We start from the raw sequence: 20,982 nt of genomic DNA on the forward strand, positions 1-20,982 counted from the left end.
GAGGGGGAGGGGGGCTACCAGCACCGAAGCTCTAGGAAAAGGCAGATCTGATAAGAAATTTTACTTCCCACGTTTTCCTCCCCTTGCATATCAGAGCAGAATTACGTCTCAAAATTGCCTTCATCTTCGTGGTGCATGGCAGGACCGGATGTACTTAGTTTAGAAAAGCCTTTTCAGCCGCAGCGCCGTGAAGGGCTCTCCCCAGCAGCGGCGGAGGGGCGGGTAGCAGCCCAGTGCCTCCGTTCGGAGGTGCGAAAGGTGGGAATGTTCAACAGCCACGTGTGCATGAGGACAGGCTTCATTTGGTAGCGCTGCCTACCCTGGGGAGTAGGCTTCATGTCCTGGAGTCTTTTCACTGCCTTCCTCAAAGGCTTCTTTAAAGCACTGTACTGCTGTTAAACTTCTTCCAGAATTAGTAGATAGAGATAGGAGCGAGCTGTTCCATAATTACCCACCTGAGAAAAATTTATTTTTCAAAGCATGTGGTATAAAGCTGTCTTCTAGAGATGAAGTAAATACGTTCTGCTATGGAATATGCATTTTTAAATGAATCTTGGTGGACTGGTGGTTGAGATGACATTAGGTTATATTTGTCATTGTCAGTTACCTTCATCATTTAAGGCTTCAATCAACCTGCATGGCTGAGCTGATTTTTACCTCCCTGTGCGCCTAGTGAGATAATTTCCATATTCTGTGACATGTCTGGAGTCTGCATCATCTCTGCATGAGATGGGAACAGAAGATATTGTATTCCTGTCTCATTACTTTGCCTTTAACTCCTCAATTGCTGCTTAATCGTGCTTGTATCATCAGAACATGAGAAGTTGATTGTGGTTGAGATCAAAGCAAACTGTAGCACTAGACTGCCTAATGAGCAGACACATTTGCAAGTTGCCTGTTTTGAAGGATGGAGAAGTAGAGTTTAACCCTCTTTGGGAGGCTTATAAAATCAGCTTGGAAGTTGTTAAGAGTAATTTGTCATTGTGGAAAAATAAAATGTGGAGAAAATTAATATGCATATTAAGTTTCTGAAGTTTGAGTTGTAGCTCCTTAACAAATACCCCATGAGCTGTTGAAGTAGCTGGCTCAAGTATGCTTAGCGGTGTAACTGTAGAAACAGACATGAAAGAACTTGCCTGGACTTAGTTAAATGCTTGGGTTTAATCAGGTGATTACCTAAATCTGAGCTCTGTGAGGCTGCAATCCTATTGTTGCTAGTAACTGAGCTTGTTAGTGCAAACCTGTCTCTGCAGCTTATTTACAAATAAATTGTAACTGCACATCAAGACTGCATTATCCGTACTAGAGGCTTAAGTCTCCATTTTTCACCAAAGGACTCTCTTAAGTGGATGTCGTGAAGCCAATGGTCTGACCACACGTGGAGGGAAATTGTACCTACTTGTTCCGAGATGGATACTTCAATATAAGTTGAATGTACAGCTTGAGAAATGTTTGAGAAGAGGGAAAGCACTTTCTGTGCTTAATCCTTAGAATGATGGTTGAAGGCTTGAATGGAAAAGTTTTATAGATGTTTTTCAGTGAAAGCAGGGGCAGGCTTTTCTATTAGGAAACTTTTCACCTTTTGAAATAATTTATTTAATTGTGTGGTGTAGCAGTGTATACCTGAAACAAAAATAAGGGTCATCGTAGTAGGGACTGTAGAGAAAGTAGCGTGTTGACACATCACTTCATGATTGTCATTCGTAAAAGAGTTACTGGGCATTTTCTTTATAGTGCAATGGAAGCTGTTTATTTTGTATCTTATTATAATTTCTGTGAAGCAGGTAGCAGAAAACCAAATGTTGAGATGGTAGAGAGTTGGGAACCAAGCATGTTGGCAGCTGGCCGAAGTAGCGGTTCACGTAGTGGTTCAACTAAGCAATGTTGAATTTTCTGAAGTTCTTAAAATTAGAGCATGTGTATTCTAGGCACAACCTGGCTGCAAGTCTGCCAGAATTTAGAATTGCAGATAAGAGCTGTCTCTGAGCTCTTGGTGTGCAGGATTCTTGTTTTGCAAAATTGACTGCGTATCAGAAGGAGCGATACAACTGTCTCATCATCACTTACGTATAGGCTAGTTTAATGTGTTTTTGGTAGCATCATGCGTTCAGTCTGAACCTTAAATTTCTGTTTTTTCTCCTATTATCGGAATTTCAGAACTGGACCTTCAAATTTTTCTAGAACAGGTGTAAACTGGCAAAAACGGTAAAAGGGAAGCAGGAATATCTGTGTATTAAAGAGTGTTGTAGAATGGACTGCCAGTCTGTAAGTTTTGGAACTACGTGTTAGACGTATGGGAAGAAGGCTCTATTTGTTGGTAAGATAAAGAAAAGGAAGCAGCAGAATGTGCCTGTCTCTGGTCTCACTGATAAATAAGATATCGCCAACTAATTATTTTGCTGAGTTGTATTTCAGTAGAGTTGGGGAGTGGGGGAGCAGAGTTGTAAATGATAACTTCAGGCTGTAGGGTTTTTTTTACCATGTAGATATCAGTGTCACTGGCTGGCTAACACTGCTATTGTGGTAGACATGTTTGGCATGGAAAACTTTAAAAAAACAAACCAACCAAACAAAAAAGTCCCCAAACCAGCAACAACACCCCCCCAACTCAAACCAAAACCCCCAAAACCTAAATACCAAACATGACCCTCAACCCCCAAATCTAAAAAAAATTAGTTTTCCTGGTGATCCCAAATACCTTTTAAATATTTTATTGCTGCCACAGTACTTCAGTAATAGATTGGAAAAGATCAAAATATAAATGTAACTTCAGTGAGTATCTATTAGGAGAAGAACTTTGAGTAATTTCCATGTGAGCAAAACTCTGCGTTGTCTTTTCAGTGTCTTTCAGTGAGAGAAATTTGTTCCAAGCATGGAAATGATACTTAGTTCTGGGAGGAAAGCTAACTGTATATTATTCTTGATAATTGACTGTCTTGATTCTGAATCCCTTTATAGTTAAAGGAGGCTTGATGTTTTAATATATATTTTGGAGACAGATCTAAAGCTGCATCCTACTAGTTTCTGGTCCAAAAGTGGATGTGCCCATTTCTAATTCCTTTTTTTGCCAATATTGATGAAATTTTAAGACAGATCTATTGCTTTTTATTTTTAAGATCATACTCTCACCCCAAAGTTTTGTGTTTGTTGGGCCGCATTTATTTCATGCATGACCAGATACCGCTTCATCTAATTTTAGAAAGAGAAACCAAAATAGAGCATTTTAAGGAGACTTTGTAGTACATCAAAAAGTGAAAAATCTATAATGAGTGTAATTATAAGAAATTATAATTGAGTCAGTTGTAATTATAGGCTTAACTGAGTAATGTTATGTTTAGTGGACAGAACGGTTGAAAGAAAAATTTCACTTCTTGCATGAGACTGGGAAATTGGCATTGTCCATTAACTTCAACCATGTGCAGCTTAGTAGTATGCAAAACATGCTAATTTTCTTATGTTGTGAGCAATAAATGAGGCATGAATAAAGTGGTAGCTCTTTTTTGCCTGCTGGTAGTAATTTGAAATTTAAGTAAAGTTTGATGCAGCCATAGTAAAATAAGGCAAAATATTGAGAGGTTTCCTAATGATGGCTTTAAATCTGTCCACTATTTTTTTATATTCCAATTACTGCAAATGGGAATTATGGGCTTTAATTCCCCCCAACACTGATACGAGAATAGACCCTAAAATTTACAGCCTCCACATCATTTCCCACAGCTAGGCTTGTCTGCAAAAGTTAAATTTGAAGCAGTAAAGCAGAGTGCCCTAACCTGGTGGTAAAACACCCATGTGGGAGGCTCTTTGCCTTTCACCTGGCAAGTTTCTGTAGCTGTAGTGAGGCTTCTTGTATCTCTGGGAGTGGAAGCCACGGCATGTTACTTCCAGCTTGGGTTTCCACTTCTCGCTGCTCCCACTGCCCAGCCCGTTTGCATGTGGCTGTGGCCGCTCAGCGATGTGCTGGGGTTGCCACTGCTGCTGGGGAGCTGAGGTGGCAGGGGTTGGCCTCAGGTTAGTCTTCTGACGTGGATTATTCCTGTGGCTCGGAGGTAGCTCTTGCTCATGAGGCTCCCCAAAGAGAGGTGTGGAGTGAGCAACCCACTTGAAACTGTGCTTGACGAATCCAGCATGACCACAGAAGTCAGTTCATGAGGGAGGAGAATCTGGTTTTCTGAACTGTTTTTAAATAATCTGCAGTTATGTCATAAATTGATTTATCAGAACAATTAAGTGAAGTAAGTATTTCTTGGCCCTTGCCCTAAAGATGTCAGGATGGCAAGAGGCTATTTTGAAGGCTGCTATGCAGCCAACACAAACGCACTGATGCTTCGGTTCAGTCTGTGGTACATGCGGAATCACATGCACAGCTTCCACTTTGGACTGATTGTGTCCGTAGTTACTGTCAGCCCAAATCTAGACACTTCTATTTTAGCAAAGTACATACCTGTCTTCCATTTACAGTTGTATAATGGAGAACTGCTTTTAGTATTTTAATTAAAAAAAAAATGTCCATCAAAAATGCTCAAGGTGCTTCCTCTGTATTTATGTTTACATTTTGACTAATTACAAAACAGACTTTCCAGCAGTGCAATCTACACTGTCCTAAGTACTTCTGTAAAGGCAAAAACTTATTTAGATGCCAGAGATTTTCTCCATCATATGCAATTGTTAAAACACTAGACTGCTGAAGATTTGAGACAAATATTTCCTGAATTATAACTGAAAACGGAAGATTTATAGGTATTTAAGCTCATTTAGTAATTCTCGGCTGTCCCACTGGGATATGGATTTGAGAGGGAGAGAGGAAGGAGAGTAATACTTTAGCAGTAGGAAAGATTTTATAATTACAATAGTGCAAAGCCTTCTGTGACTGATCTTTGAGGAAGTGTATGTGTTGTTTTTTTAGTCTCTTCTGTCCTTACACAGCAAGGCATACAACAGGTAGGCACACAACTGGATGCAATACAAGTAAGAAGTAGCAAAGATTCCATTTGATCTTTTTGCAAATATCCATTATAAAGGAAGCTAGACATATGAGAGGCAAGTTCAAGGGGAAGATGACACTGAGCTCCAGTGATGTATTCCCTATGTCAACCAATGATTATGTAATACCATTAAATAAAGCCATGTTATTACCATTACATAATCAAGTTAAGTTGCCTTTCATCGAAATGTGTTTTGATAAATGTGCTGGACTAACGATGATTGCATTCAGATGTGGGAAGAGTTGCCACTGGTTACAGACAGTGTTGTGACATTAGGCTGTCTTGGTAGTTTCAGGCACAGGGAGGGCAGCAGAGGTGGCAGCAAAACCTGTGCAGAAGGCATGGGGGGAAGCCAGAGGCCGTCTGGGATTGAATGGGACAGCAGTAGGGGGTCTGTGTCAGTAGATGACTCATCTGTATCGTTAGCTGATGAGAGTAGTACGAAAATTAGTACCAGCGAGGCAATGGTCTGTTATTAGATGGAGATTACCCTGGACACTGGCAGTGTTTATGTCCTGTGTATGGGCCAAAATGCTGAATTAAGAAGGAAGGTATGGTGTGGAGTTGAGGTGAAGTCTTCCTCTCTGTCCCCCATGAGTCAGTTTATTCAAAAAGGAAAGTCACCCCTTGGAGTATTAAATTTGAAAGCAGAAATGAATGCAGTGTGAAAATCAATAATGCATTTCAGCTCAGGTTTCATGTGTAATACTGATACTTAAATCACGTAACAGTGAGGAAAGGTGTGGAAAAGTGTAAATTCAAGGAGTTACTAAAGCGAATGTAAAAGGGGGAAAATGCATGCAACTATGAGTGAAACTATAGCAGTGTCCTGGTTTCAGCCAGGGTAATTTTCTTCATAGAAGCTACTGTGAGGTTATGTTTTGGATTTGGGATGAGAAAATGTTGATAATGTGCTGATGTTCCCAGTTGTTGCTAAGCAGTCAAGGACAGTCCAGCTTCTCATGCTAGACTGCCAGCGAGCAGGCTGGGGGTGCACGGGAAGCTGGGAGGGGGCACAGCCAGAACAGCTGGCCCAGAATGGCCAAGGGGCTATTCCATGCCATATGACGTCATGCTCAGTATATAAAGCTGTGACGAAGAAGAAGGAAGGGGTGGAGGGATGTTCGGAGTGATGGCGTCTGTCTTCCCAGGAAACCATTACGCGTGATGCAGCCCTGCTTCCCTGGAGATGGCTGAACACCTGCCTGCCCGTGGGGAGTGATGAATAATTCCTTGTTTTGCTCTGCTTGCGTGTGCGGCTTTTGCTTTACCTATTAAACTGTCTTTATCTCAACCCATGAGTTTCTTCACTTTTACTCTTCTGATTCTCTCCCTGTCCCACTGTGGGGGAGTGAGCGAGTGGCTGCGTGGGGCTTAGTTCAGGCTGGGGCTAAACCACAACAAGTGGGAAAAAATATAGGAGTACTATAGAGGCAAGAAAAAGGAGGCGTGGCTAGTCTGAGGGGATTATTGATTTTTTTTTTTTTTTTTTTTTTTTTTTTTTTTTTTAAGTGGAGGAATCCAAGGAGAGTTACCGGCTAACTCGTTGTGGGCAGGGACTGTTTTACTGTGTGGTGGTTTAATGCAGTGGCACCCTAACCCTCAAAGAAAGCAGACTAAGCTTTGGAAGAAATTTTTTTTTTCTTCCATAAGAAACGTTGATGTTCCATTTGCTTTTGGAAATGGGAAAGCCTCGTTGCATTCCTGTAAAGTATGTCCAGCTTCTCCTATTTTAAGAAGCATAATATTAAAAGTACAGTTGTTATTTTCTGGATATTTTACTGCATTTGGCATTCTTGTTCGTAACTGCTTATCTCCTGGTAGTATGCCTCTTCATGAAGGTTAGTGTTATTCTCAGATAAGAGATTTATCTTTTACCATCTTTTTGCATAAACCATGGCTATTTTTGCTTCTATAGAAAGTGTAGCTATTATATGCCATTTCTGTGTTTAAAAGCATATATGGATGTACTATGAAAAGAAGAACTGGAGTTCTAGACAGTAGTCTGCTACGCTTGCCTTAATTTCAGTGTGTTGTGAAACCTGCAGTGCCCTCAAGGCTCCTCTTTGGGGTAAGGATGGGAGGAGAGATCATTCTAGCATCACACATGCTCACATTTTCATTAGCAATTTTGATCGTGTTGACTGCCCAATTAGCTACTCCACTAACGTTATTTTAAATATTTCTAGAGGTTAATCATGCAAGAGGAATAATGGAATATTAGAATTCTTACAGTACAGACACTGACCCTGATGCTGAGTTAATCTACTCTGCTTTCTTGTCAGTCAGGAAGAATCTTATGGATGAAGGAAGGGCTTAGGACAAGAGTTTGTTGTCATAAAGAGTAGAATTGCCTCTTCTCTAGCCTCTGTACCAAAATATCTTAGACTTTTGTTCAGATGTTTGAGAAAGATAAAAACTGAATAAAATACAGATGCCTGTTAAGGATAAACGATAAAGGTGGCTATTAGAGCTGTTCTGTGTCAGCATAGCTGTGCACATGGTAAGGTACGGAGTGCTCTACTCTGATGAGTGACTGACATGGATAGGAGTCACAGTATTAGGTCTGCAGGCTTTGGGTCTGGCTCCCATTTAAAACAAAAAGTAAGTACAAGGATGAACAGTAGCACTTATCTCTCATATGCCTTTCTCTTCCTAGACTTCATTGATTTCTTATTTAAACCTTTCTGGCTTGGGATCTAAACTAAACTAGGTTAATTTGTTGGCAAAATACAAATTATTAACTTCAGTTTTTTTCCTTGGGAAGCTCAATGCGATTCATCTGAAATGATGACATTGCATTTCATCTGAAATGCGGTCTGGGAAAGGCCTAGTGTCGGACAATGGAATTTGAGACTAGTTTCGAACCTCTACTAGAAAGTGCATTGGTTGACGAAAGAGTGATGCTCTTCCCCAGTTCTAGAACAAGCTTTATTAAAACAGAACTATTACTTGCTTGCATCCTCCTTTGTACTAAAGATAAGAGGAGAACTCTATCACTTTTCAGTATTGATTCCTAAAATGATGAAATGCATGAAGAGTATGCTACAGCCAATCAAGCTGCAAATTGTTTAACATATTTTTCCTGGTGACTTTTGGAGTGGGTTGATACAGAGTTTCTTAAGACTGCTTTGTGTAATATGTGTCCTGTTGTCCTGTTTGACGAAATAGGTGTTGCCAAAGCATTTTACTGGTGTTACCATCAGCGATATGATGTCTTGTTTGGAGCGGTCTTGACTTTGCTGGAGTTTTAGGAGCCTTCTTGTAGAGTTTTATTATAGTGTTTGTAGTCTACATTTTAGCCTCAGAGATTTTTGAAATTGGGGACCCAGCACTAGGAAATATCTGGTTTCATTCAGAGAGCCACGTCTCACTATTTACTCTCAAGAGAGGAGTCGAACAGCAGGTAAAGAAAATGCATAGGCCTATTTTGATGTGGAAAGCATTAAAGAAATAGAACAGACCTGTTTAAATGCAAGGTATGTGTAAACAATTTTTTCCACTCACTTTTTAATTCCTTTTTTCCTGTCTGGGTGAGAAAGAATCATCCTTTTGAGGTGATAGATACAAGCTGTAACTGACTGCATGTGTCACTGGCATATTCTAGGATTGACATCAATGGAGTATCAAAGGTGTGGACATTGCAATCAATGCCTTTAAGCTTTTTATGGCATCCTTTTCGTTGAGGATGGTGGGACTCTATGTAAAAAGGTAATGAGAATCTGATAGAAACAGGCAGAGAGAGCAGATGGGAAATTCAGTTTTTCCAGATCTGGAAAAATGTTATCCTGGATAATTGGGAAAGAATCCACAGCTTTTTTTGTACATTTTTTTACAGTCTTAGGCAAGCTGTTAGCAAATGGGGTGAAAAATGACCATGAGTTTCTCTTTACCAGTGTGACAAGGAGCACATTTTGAAGACTGGTTAGGAAGCATTAAAAAGGCTATCCTGTGCTGCTGCTTGGGAAGTCTGTAGCTCCCAAGACAGCTTCCAGAGACCTCAGCAACTCTGTGGATCTACTGTTAAAAATAAGATGATGAAGCTGAGGCCTTTGATTTCCTGGCAACTTGGTGCCCATCACCAGGCTGCAAATGTTGTGTCAATAGCCACGCATGTACCCACTCCATGGTTCTCTGAGGTGACAAGATCAACGAGGTGGGAATTAATAATTTCAGGAAACATGTTTAGGACATGTAGTTTGGTTTGGAAAATGGTTTTCATTTGAGCTGTTCAATCAAAATCTTGCATTTTTTGAACCTAGATTTGATTAAAAAAAAATCTCTTGAATTGTCACTTTGCATCAGCCTGTTGGTCTTCTAAGAGAAGTCAGTTGCTTTAGTAGTGTGATTTTCTGACTTTTGCATAGTTTTCAGAGGTAACTAAGAACTTGCGGTGGACTTATTTGCTAAGACCAGTATACAGTCTCGTGTCCTGTTTCCTGGCAGTGGCTGAAAGTAAGCGGAAAGGAACAGTATCATTACATGCTTGTCCTCTTAATATAATTCCCTGAGTATTCTCCCTGCTGCTGGTTTGCAGCTTGGGGACTTCCTGAGCCAGAGATGCTTTCTGACTAATTAGTACCTGTGGAGGGACGATCCAGACTGAGTGGCAGTGCTTTGATGGGGGGCGGGTCTGACCTTCTGTTGCACTGGGCCCGAGCTTGCCTGGGCCGTGGTGCAGCGATGCCGCTGGGCAGTAGGCACAGCAGCCCCTAAGGAGGTTCAACCTTGGTTGATACCGAGGAGGTATCAACTGTGCCCTGGCAGCTTCGCTGCTAGTGCTCCTGAGGAATGGCTGGCTGGCGCCTTGGTGGTCTCCTCTTACTTGGGATGCCAGGTTAAGGATACTTCCTTGGGAACTGAGTGATACCTGTTAGGCACACTGTAAGCAATTTTGGAGTAGAAGCAGAATAGTCCCCACTCAGAGGGTTGTCCACACAGTAAGTACCTTATTCCAATAAACCTCACTTTGTACCTCAGACTCAGAACCTTATTCCTTCAAGGGGTAGATAGCATATTTTGTTGTTGTTGTTGTTGTTGTTGTTGTTTTTTAATTATTTTTGGATGGCCTTAAGAATTTAAGTTTCTTTGGTTCAGACACACCATTCTGGATGTTTGCATTCTGTTGTTGCATTAATTGTATTTCTAGGTAGTAGAAAGGTACAGTTGTGAGAAGCTTGCAGGTGACACCAAGTTGCGTGGGAGTGTTGATCTGCTGGAGAGTATGTGGGCTCTGCAGAGGAATCTGGACAGGCTGGATTGATGGGCTGAGGTCAATTGTGTAAGGTGTAATAATGCCAAGTGCCGGGTCCTGCACTTGGGTCACCACAACCCCATACAACGCTACAGGCTTGGGGAGGAGTGGCTGGAGAGCTGCCTGGTGGAAAGGGACCTGGGGGTGCTGGCTGACAGCCAGCTGAATATGAGGCAGCAGTGTGCCCAGGTGGCCAAGAAGGCCAACAGTGTCCTGGCCTGTATCAGGAATAGTGTGGCCAGCAGGAGTAGGGAAGTGATTGTGCCCCTGTACTTGGCACTGGTGAGGCCGCACCTTGAATACAGTGTTCAATTTTGGGCGCCTTACTACAAGGAGGACATGGAGGTGCTGGAGCGTGTCCAGAGAATGGCAACGAAGCTGGTTGAGGGGTCTGGAGAACAAGTCTTATGAGGAGCGGCTGAGGGAACTGGGGTTGTTTAGTCTGGAGAAGAGGAGGCTGAGGGGAGACCTTATCACTCTCTACAACTACCTGAAAGGAGGTTGTGGTGAGATGGGTGTTGGTCTCTTCTCCCAAGTAACTAGTGATAGGGCGAGAGGAAATGGCCCCAAGTTGCACCAGGGGAGGTTTAGACTGGATACTAGGAAAAATTTCTTCACAGAGACAGTGGTCAAACACTGGAACAGGCTGTGCAGGGAGGTAGTGGAGTCACCATCACTGGAAGTATCAAAGAAACGTGTGAACGTGGCGCTTCGGAACATGGTTCAATAGGCATGGTGGTGTTGGGTTGATGGTTGGACTTGATGATCTTGGAGGTCTTTTCCAACCTTAGTGATTCTGTGATTCTGTGAATATTGAAAAAATTAATTTGCCTAAGAGAAACGCAGCTTGTGGAAGGGCGACATGAAGAGCTAGCAAGTGCATAATAGGAATTCTGTTTTGATGGCATCCCCTCTGGTCAGGGCTATAGTGAAAGAAAGAAACGTTTTAGAATGGTAAGAGTGTTATCTTTAGTAAACTCTATCCATTGCATTGTCTCATCTGCAGCATCTAATATTTTAACACACTCTTCTTTTAACTTGGCAGGCAAGTATCTGCTTCCCAATGCAACTGGACAACAGCTGTGGCAACCTGCAGAAACCTCTAACCTTGTTCGCATGCGCTACCAAGCACTTGGGAAGTCAGCACCTTCACTTACTGTTAGTTTGGTGAGTAATTTTTTTCAAAGCTAGGTATGTAAAAAAAAAAAATCTTTTGCATTTTCATATCTATTGGTTGAGGGGGTTGCGGATCAAACCAGAGTTTCTTTCCAGTTCAACCTCTCTTCCTCAACCTGCATTTTAAAAGTACCTAATGCATACCTGCATACAACATGACTTCCTGTGTTGAGTGCAGCTGAATAATGTTTGTGGTAGCAGTAACTCTGAATTGGGTTACTGGATTTTGCATAAAGTCTGACCTGAATGCTGCATTAATATAGCTGTTTGCATTTAAATGGTTTCCTTACTTAAAAAAAAAGTATGCTTTTAAAGATGGCAATAGAAGGTAACTCCTTTCTTCTGAGCATTCTTTTCTATTCTTTTCTTCAGTGTCTTTGTTTCCACTTTTTGCAGGACTCTGTCATCAGGAGAACATGGGTGTATAAAGCATGAGCTTAATTAAGTCTTTTGGATAAAATGATGAGCGAAGAGAAAGGGGAAGGGATGCCTCATACACGTGAACTTTCAGCTTTTTTTTTTTCAAGCATCCAGTACACTGCTTTGTGCTTTCGTATATTAAGATCTTAAGAAGTGCTGAAATTTAATGCAGGATCCCATATACTAGCCTATACTTTTCTTCAAAGAATTACTTTAATGAATATATTTCACATTGTATAAAAAAAACCAGAAGAGTTTTATTAATTCCCACCCAGCCTTTGGCTGGTTATTAAAACTTGCTGATGCATATCTACTTTCTAGGGGAAACTTGCTCTTTTTTTATACAATATTTAGGTAAAAGGCGGCTATGATCAGATAATGCTGAACAGATAGCACCATGCCAGTTTTTCATATTGGTATGTAGGTGGCTGGTTTCTTCATGAATCTATCTGAAATATTATTTCACTTCAAATGCAACAGATCTTTACTTACTAATGTAGTCATGGTTTCTGCTTAATGATGGCATTAATTGTTTGTGGCTCTTTGGGGCAGATGTGGTTTATTGGACTCCATGCTTGCTACAAACACTTGATTCTACTGGAGGTTCTATGCTTTGAATTAAGCATCGACCTATGTATTTTTGTTTTCTAGTTTGTTAAGAGAAACACAGTTAATTGTGAAGGAAGTATTCTGATTATGTATAGTTGAAATGAAAATGGAATTAGATGAATGGTCAGAAGTCAATTTAAATTGCATCAAAACTGTACATCTTTTCCTTATTTTCTGTAGCTGGGAATTAATTTTTTTTTTTAATGATCTAAATTAACTAAATGTAAGAAGTGCTGTTTTGTTTCTGTTTGCACAACTATTAGGTGTCGTGCTACTAGCAGCATTGTGCTTTTGTCTTGGTGTAGTGCTTAAACTATAGGAAGATTCAGCATCATTTTGACAGAATGTATTTTAAATGGTCATAAAACACCAGACTAATGAAAAATTGAGCGAGTCATGCTCTCTTAAGGGCCTTTCACTCATTGCCTATCAAGTTTTATGGTGTATTTGTCTGCCACAGAGTTCTTCCTTCCTGTCCCTCCACATCTTTTATCTCTGCCTGACTGCAGCTTCTTTCATGCCGGTGCAAAAGCAGGCCAGAGCCTTCCTTCTGTGCTGACTGGAGCAGATTGTGCACGGGGTGGAGATGCAGGTTCCTCAGAAGTATTTATTTCTTATCTGGGACTGCCGATCAGACTTGCCTCCTAAGGAGGTTATAGTTACATTATCACATAGGCAGAGCGCTTCTCGAGCCTCCTTTGACAAATACTTTGCTGTCAGACTTCTGAAAGACTCTGCCCTTTGCTTAAAAGGGGCCATAAGTTAGGGATCACTTCCCTCCCCCCTCCCTTTTTTGTCTCTCTTCAGTATTCTGACAGAGTTGAGTTTGGGAGGCCTGTTGTTGTGTTCTAGTAATGGGAGCTTCAAATCATATTTAGGAAAGAGTTTGACCTTATGTAGAAGAGATATATTGTATGAAGAATTTCTGTGTAGATGTTCACATCTGAGATGAAAAGATTTTAAACGTAATGTCTCTTGCTTATCTGAAAAATGATTAGGCCGTTATTAGTTCCTCTACTAGGACTGATGATTCTCACTGGTGTTGATACCCCACTGGTGTGGACCTGACTGTGAGCAGTGATCATGAGCCAGTGTAGACAAGAATGACAAGTGAGCAGCTCAAAGATACATACTAGTGTTTAGTGGAATTGCAAATATGGTACAAAAGACTTACTTTTACCTTTTTCTGTCACTTTGTAAAAGCATCCCTAGATTACTTACTGTATCACAGATGTAAATCTTTTCTGTGGGCAATTATAGATTTTTTAAAGTGAGTTATGGAATATTGATTAAAAATGGGCTGCAGGTGTTGCATTAGATAGAGTTCAATAGCTATGCATGATTCACTCCTGTAATATAGGTGGTTGGACTATAAATTAAAAATACAGTTTCCATATAGAACCATGTAAGTGGGTTAAAAATGTGGATGGGGAAGGCTGATTTTCAGATGAATGGGCAGTGTATTGGATTTGCTGGGGGCTCTTACTCAGAGGTAATTAAGTGGTAGTCGTGTTACTCTGCTACTTCTGGCAGGAACGTGTTGAGCTGTCCGCAACAGACAGATTCTGTGGTGGTCATGCAGACAACGGGAGTCTGCAGAGACTATTAAAGTGGGCTTAGAAACGTTAAGAAGATTATACACAATGTCTTCAACACTATGTAGAATGGTGAAGCTGAGGCGTGGAACAGTTCTGCTTTTGGATGTTCTTGCAGGTCAAGTGTCGGACGGATCTGTTTCTTACTCTCTATAGTCAGTGGAGAATAAATAATACATGCTCCTGGAAGGCAATTCAGAGCATGTGTATCGGTGCTGAGTTTTGTGAGAGTGTAGAGAAACTGTGGTAGAACTTCCTTATCTGACTCTCCTTGCCCTATAGGCTGACGGTCATCTTGCCTGATTTCAGGCATCTATTTCAGGGTAGGATGAATCAGCCCCTGAACTTGCTGCTTTTCTGCTGACGGGGTTTGGGTGTTCACTTAGAGCTGCTGCCTCTTCAGTGTCCAAAGTTTGGGAGTAGTTCTCCTGTCCTCCTTCAGCCCTGCTGCCACTCCACAAACGTTTACAAATACTATTACTACTTACTGTTTTGACTTGTCCATTTTTATTACTGCTAGCAGAATTTTTGGAAAATAGTTCAAAATAAACAAATAAAGCCACTTTTTGTTAATATTACATTGTAATAAGCTGATGTGCTTAAAATTATGATAATGAGTCTGAAACTGTCTGAGCAACTGCTTACTATTTTGTAGGCAGAAGTGTCATTCACTGTCTCTGAGTGGCATGGATGTGGCATGAAGTTCCTGATTTTAACTTTTTCTGGATAGCTGCATATGTAAAAACAGTAGAAACCTGAACATAAGTTGCCTTTACAATACATGATGATAAATGTGTAGGTAATAGGAAAAGAATTTGTCCAAATTAATTGGGTAAAACTTCCGTAGGTTTGCTTTGTCTTCACCATGGATTTAATAATCAAACTCCTGTTTTTGGAGGGCTGTTTTTGTCTATATTTTTTTTTAAATAAAAAAGTAATGCTCCTTTAAGGAGCATAAAATCTTTCATTTTGTTTATCTGTTTTATGTAAATAAAAAACCAAAACAAAACCAAAAAGCAAAAAACCAGAAGAACACAACAAAGACTCCTTACAGTCCAGAGAGCGTTTTAAGACAGCATATTTCATGACTACTGAATGGTAACTGGCTCTTTAAAATATCCACTTAAGAATATGCAGATAAAGTATATGTGTATGTGTATATATATAACTATAAACATGTATATGCATATATAAGTCTAAACAAGATCCTCAAATGAACCATGTACATTAATACACTTGGCTTTTAAGTTCAATCAAGACTGGTTTGTAACTTCAGTTTTATGGCAAGTACTAAGGCTTTTCCTTCAGTTGGGGACGATGAATATTCATGGTATGAAGTAAAGCAAACTCTGAAAGGTGTGTTGTTTCTTCATGGAAACTTGAAAGATGTCAGTAAAATGACTAAATTTTTACTTGGTTTAAATTGAACATCTTTGACTACTTGTAAATAGTATCTAGCAACTTATCAAAACTGGAAAAAGTGTAAAACTGACCTTTATGAATGGCTTATTCCCTTTCCTAGTGAGCAGTGAAGAGATGTTTTGTATAGGTATGACTAGAAGCATTTGCTACTTTTTAGCATACTATTTACCTCTTTATTTTTCTCAAGATTTACATCTTGACCTTTTTTACCCCAATTTCCCCCCCCCACACACACAGCCGCCTGCCCACCAAAATATTGTTGCCTTGCCCAAAAAAACAGAAGACTGAATTTGCAAGCATCTGTACTTTGGTATACTTGCTTTTTGTTGCAATTTTATCAGTATTAGTTTGTAAGAATGGTCTTAGGGAAGCTGCAGGGTGGTAATTACATGAAGTGCTGATTCATAGGATAGATTGCTAAAAGGAAACAAAATAAGAAATGTTCTGTGCTGGTTTTGGCTGGGATAGAGTTAATTTTCTTCCTGATATCAGGTATAGAGTTGTGTTTGGATTTGAGATGAAAATAATGTTGATAACATACTGAAGCTTTTAGTCGTTGCTGAGCAGTCACGGCCTTTTCTGCTTCTCACACCATCCCACCAGTGAGTAGGCTGGGGCTGCACAAAAAGCTGGGAGAGGACACAGCTGTCTTCAACTGGCCAAAGGGATATTCCATACCATATGATGTCATGCTCAGCAGTATAAAGCTGGGGGGAAGAAGAAGGAAGAGTAGGACATTTGGAGTGGTGATGTTTGTCTTCCCAAGTAACCATTACACATGATGCAGCCCTGTTTTCCTGGAGATGGCTGAACACCTGCCTGCCCATGGGGAGTGGTGAATGAATTCCTTGTTTTGCTTTGCTTGTGTGCGCAGCTTTTGCTTTACCTGTTGAACTGTCTTTACCTCAAACCATGAGTTTCCTCACTTCTACTCTTCCAGTTCTCTCCCCCGTCCCACCGTGGGGGAGTGAGCGAGCGGCTGCGTGGGGCTTAGTTGCCGGCTGGGGTTAAAACACGGTATGTTCAGTGTTTATGAAAAGCAGTTGTACTTCAGGAAGGGCTTTGCCTCCTTCTTTCTTTTAAGTAGTATAATACTGAAAATGAGTAAGTATGTCTTTGTTAAATATGCCATTAACTTCAGCTAAATTGACATAATGTTGACAGTTGTTATGAGAACTGTTTCAAAACTAATTATGCTAATTAGAACGTAACTACCAGTAATTGCATGTATTCAAACAGCATACCAACACCCTTTTGTGTGTTTTATTTCCCAGATGCAAGACAGCCATTTGTTGCCTGAGAAGCTGCAAAATTATAGCTTAGATAATAAATGATTGCAAACAAATAAAATACATTCTTGAGAAATGCTAATTGGTTAGATAAGTGAGTGATAGGATCAATTGTGCTTGGGCAAACCACATAATTAAAAAAAAGGCTTTTTATTTAAATGTTTTATTTTAGAATTGTAGGGATTTTTGAAAATCATTAGTTGTCTGTATTCAGTTTTATCTAATGAGTATCAGGCATAGCTGAATTTGTTTTTAAATAAACTTATTAGAGAGCAAGAGGAACCTGCATCTGAAACTTGGCTTGCTTTAAACTTCAGTTCTTTCTGTCCAGGAATTCAGGTCTTCAATGCCTAAGATTTTTGGTTGTGTCTGTGAGTAGCTATTTGCAAGTTAATAAGCATGTACAAGGATGGCACTTGTGAGATACACAAAGAAGTTATAACAAAAATTGCCTAAGTAGCTAATCTTGGATCTGTCTCTCAAATCTGCCCAAAATAGTTAGCTAGATTTCAGAAATACTGAGTCTCAACGGAGGAAGTTATTTGAATGCTAATCTAGTGTATAGATTTGAATGCCGTATTCTTGTTTGAGTTAAAATGGATGGCTATAAGCTCTTCCGAAGGGATAGAATGGGAAGGAGAGGCGGTGGGGTGGCTCTGTATGTTAGGGAGTGTTTTGATTGCATAGAAATTGAAGATTGTGAAGACCAAGTAGAGTGCTTGTGGGTAAGGATGAGGGGGAAGGCCAGTGAGGCAGACATCCTGCTGGGAGTCTGTTACAGGCCACCCAACCAGGATGAAGAGACGGATGAGACATTCTATAAGCGACTGGCGGAGGTCTCGCATTCGCTGGCCCTTGTTCTTGTGGGGGACTTCAACCTACCGGACATCTGCTGGAAGTATAACACGGCAGAGAGGAAACAGTCTAGGAGGTTCCTGGAGTGTGTGGAGGATAACTTCCTGACACAGCTGGTGAGTGAGCCCACGGGAGGTGCCTTGCTGGACCTGCTGTTTACAAACAGAGAAGGACTGGTGAGAGATGTGGTGGTCGGAGGCCGTCTTGGGCTTAGCGACCACGACATGATAGAATTCTCAATTGTGAGTGAAGTAAGGAGACGACTCAGCAAAACTGCTATCATGGACTTCCGGAGGGCAGACTTTGGCCTGTTCAGGTCACTGGTTGAGAGAGTCCCTTGGGAGACAGTCCTGAAGGACAAAGGGGTCCAGGAAGGCTGGACAGTCTTCAAGAAGGAAATCTTAAAGGCGCAGGAGCAGGCGGTCCCCATGTGCCGTAAGAAGAGCTGGCGGGGAAGGCGACCGGCCTGGCTGAACAGGGAGATTTTGCTGGGACTCAGGGAAAAGAGGAGAGTTTATCACCTCTGGAAGAAGGGACAGGCAACTCATGAAGAGTACAAAGATCTCGTTAGGTCAAGCAGGGACAAAATTAGAAAGGCAAAAGCCCAGCTAGAGCTCAGTCTGGCCACAGTCGTAAAGGATAATAAAAAATGTTTTTACAAATATATTAACAACAAGAAGAGAGGCAAGGAGAATCTCCATCCCCTACTGGATATGGCGGGGAACATTGCCTCCAAGGACGAGGACAAGGCTGAGGTACTTAATGCCTTCTTCGCCTCAGTCTTTAATAGCCACTCCAGGTATCCACAGGATATTCAGCCCCCTGAGCTGGAAGACGGGGATGGAGAGCACAATGTACTCCTCATAATCCAGGAGGAAGCAGTCAAGGACATGCTAAGCCACCTGGACATCCACAAGTCTATGGGGCCTGATGATCCACCCGAGAGTACTGAGAGAGCTGGCGGAGGAGCTTGCCAAGCCACTCTCCATCGTTTATCAGCAGTCCTGGTTAACAGGGGAGGTCCCAGAAGACTGGAGGCTTGCCAATGTGACGCCCGTCTACAAGAAAGGCCGGAAGGAGGATCCTGGGAACTACAGGCCTGTCAGCCTGACCTCTGTTCCAGGGAAGATTATGGAGCGGTTGGTTTTGAGAGTGCTCACAGGGCATCTGCAGAACAGCCAAAGGATCAGGCCCAGCCAGCATGGGTTCATGAAAGGCAGGTCCTGCTTGACCAACCTGATCTCCTTCTATGACCAGGTGACCCGCCTAGTGGATGAGGGAAAGGCTGTGGACGTTGTCTACCTGGACTTTAGTAAAGCCTTTGACAGCGTCTCCCACAGCATTCTCCTGGAGAAACTGGCGGCTCGAGGCTTAGACGGGTTTACTCTTCGCTGGGTGAGGAACTGGCTGGATGGCCGAGGCCAGAGAGTTGTGGTGAATGGCGTTAAATCCGGCTGGCGGCCGGTCACGAGTGGTGTTCCCCAGGGCTCGGTTCTGGGACCAGTCTTGTTCAATATCTTTATAGATGATCTAGATGAGGGAATCGAGTGCTCCCTCAGTAAGTTTGCAGATGACACCAAGCTGAGTGGGAGTGTTGATCTGCTGGAGGGTAGGAGGGCTCTGCAGAGGGATCTGGACAGGCTGGATCGATGGGCAGAGGCCAACTGTATGAGGTTTAATAAGGCCAAGTGCAGGGTCCTGCACTTTGGCCACAACAACCCCATGCAATGCTACAGGCTTGGGGAGGAGTGGCTGGAGAGCAGCCCGGCGGAAAGGGACCTGGGGGTGCTGGTTGACAGCCGGCTGAATATGAGCCGGCAGTGTGCCCAGGTGGCCAAGAAGGCCAACAGCGTCCTGGCCTGTATCAGGAATAGTGTGGCCAGCAGGAGCAGGGAAGTGATTGTGCCCCTGTACTCGGCACTGGTGAGGCCGCACCTTGAATACTGTGTTCAGTTTTGGGCCCCTCACTACAAGAAGGATGTTGAGGTGCTGGAGCGTGTCCAGAGAAGGGCAACGAAGCTGGTGAGGGGTCTGGAGCACATGTCATATGAGGAGCGGCTGAGGGAACTGGGGTTGTTTAGTCTGGAGAAGAGGAGGCTGAGGGGAGACCTTATCGCTCTCTACAACTACCTGAAAGGGCGATGAGGGTGTTGGTCTCTTCTCCCAAGTAACTAGTGATAGGACAAGAGGAAATGGCCTCAAGTTGCGCCAGGGGAGGTTTAGATTGGATATTAGGAAAAATTTCTTCACTGAGAGGGTGGTCAGGCATTGGAACAGGCTGCCCAGGGAGGTGGTGGAGTCGCCATCCCTGGAAGTGTTCAAAAAACGTGTGGATGTGGCGCTTCAGGACATGGTTTAGGGGACATGGTGGTTCTGGATTAATGGTTGGACTTGATGATCTTAAAGGTCCTTTCCAACCTAGTGATTCTGTGATTCTGTGATTCTGTGAAAATCAGCTCAACATTTAAGACTAATCACTGAGAAATTTTTTAAAATGGAAGGAATTTATTCCTATGAAATACTGAAATTGCCAAATAATGGTAGCAGGTTTTCCATGTTTCAATTCCTTCTAGCTTTTCAGACTAGAGTTGTTCTCCCTTGTGTATTTTATTTCAGTATCTCCTTATCCATGAATAGGTATTTGCATTCATATTTCTTTGTCCGTATTTGCCTTCTAACAAATTCTTAATTGCAGTTCTAATTCAGTAGCTAGCTCTAATTTAGTACTAGAGAGAGGGAAATGAATATCCATCTTCGTAAGCACTCCTTTATGTTTGTATACAGCAAAAGGCTGGAGTAGACCTGGTCCAGAGCCATGGAACTTTAATACTTCATAACAAACTGATGCAAGAAGTTGATGACTGGGCACTCTGTTTCACAAATACGGATATATTTCTATTTGTATACATCATTATTTTTAAAGTAGTCACTGCACACTTAGGTATAAAACACATTTGTAGATTCAGTTGCTTGACAGCGTTGTGGATGTTTGACTCCTTTCCTAAGTTGTCTGATTAAAACTAATGGCTTTATTAATTCTGGTGCTTTTCTTGCTCAGTCTTGGTGGATGAAATACAAAAGCGGTGATGGCCAGAGTTAACTCTCTTCCCATACAGAGCTTTCGACTTCTCAGAATTGAGAACATGTCTTGTGCTGCAGAGTATCATTAGTTAAAGAATAATGGTAAAATAATCTCTTGTGGCAGACTGACCTAAGTTTAAAAGTCTTGCAAGCATATACAACATATCTTCCAAATATACTCACTTTGTGGTGAAGTAAGTCTCCTCACATCAGCCTCAGTTAGCTTCCGGTTGACAGGATGTATTTGAGCATATTCTAGAACTGAAGGAAGGTGTTACTCTAAGTACTTTGCACAGTTT

At 41.7% G+C, this 20,982-nt stretch overlaps 1 protein-coding gene across 1 annotated transcript in view; it reads left to right on the plus strand.

Annotated features, from left to right (window-relative positions):
* The window catches only part of MAST4 (microtubule associated serine/threonine kinase family member 4), a gene marked incomplete at both ends in the record, with an annotated part of 310,434 nt that overhangs the window by 77,095 nt on the left and 212,357 nt on the right, over window positions 1–20,982 (plus strand). Inside the window, one exon of the mRNA XM_082013548.1 lies at window positions 11,282–11,403. Coding sequence (XP_081869674.1) covers window positions 11,282–11,403 — 122 coding nt within the window. The remainder of the gene's footprint in view (window positions 1–11,281; window positions 11,404–20,982) is intronic.

This window comes from Phaethon aethereus (assembly GCF_964289735.1).
Source record: "Phaethon aethereus genome assembly, chromosome: Z".
Lineage (NCBI taxonomy): Eukaryota > Metazoa > Chordata > Aves > Phaethontiformes > Phaethontidae > Phaethon > Phaethon aethereus.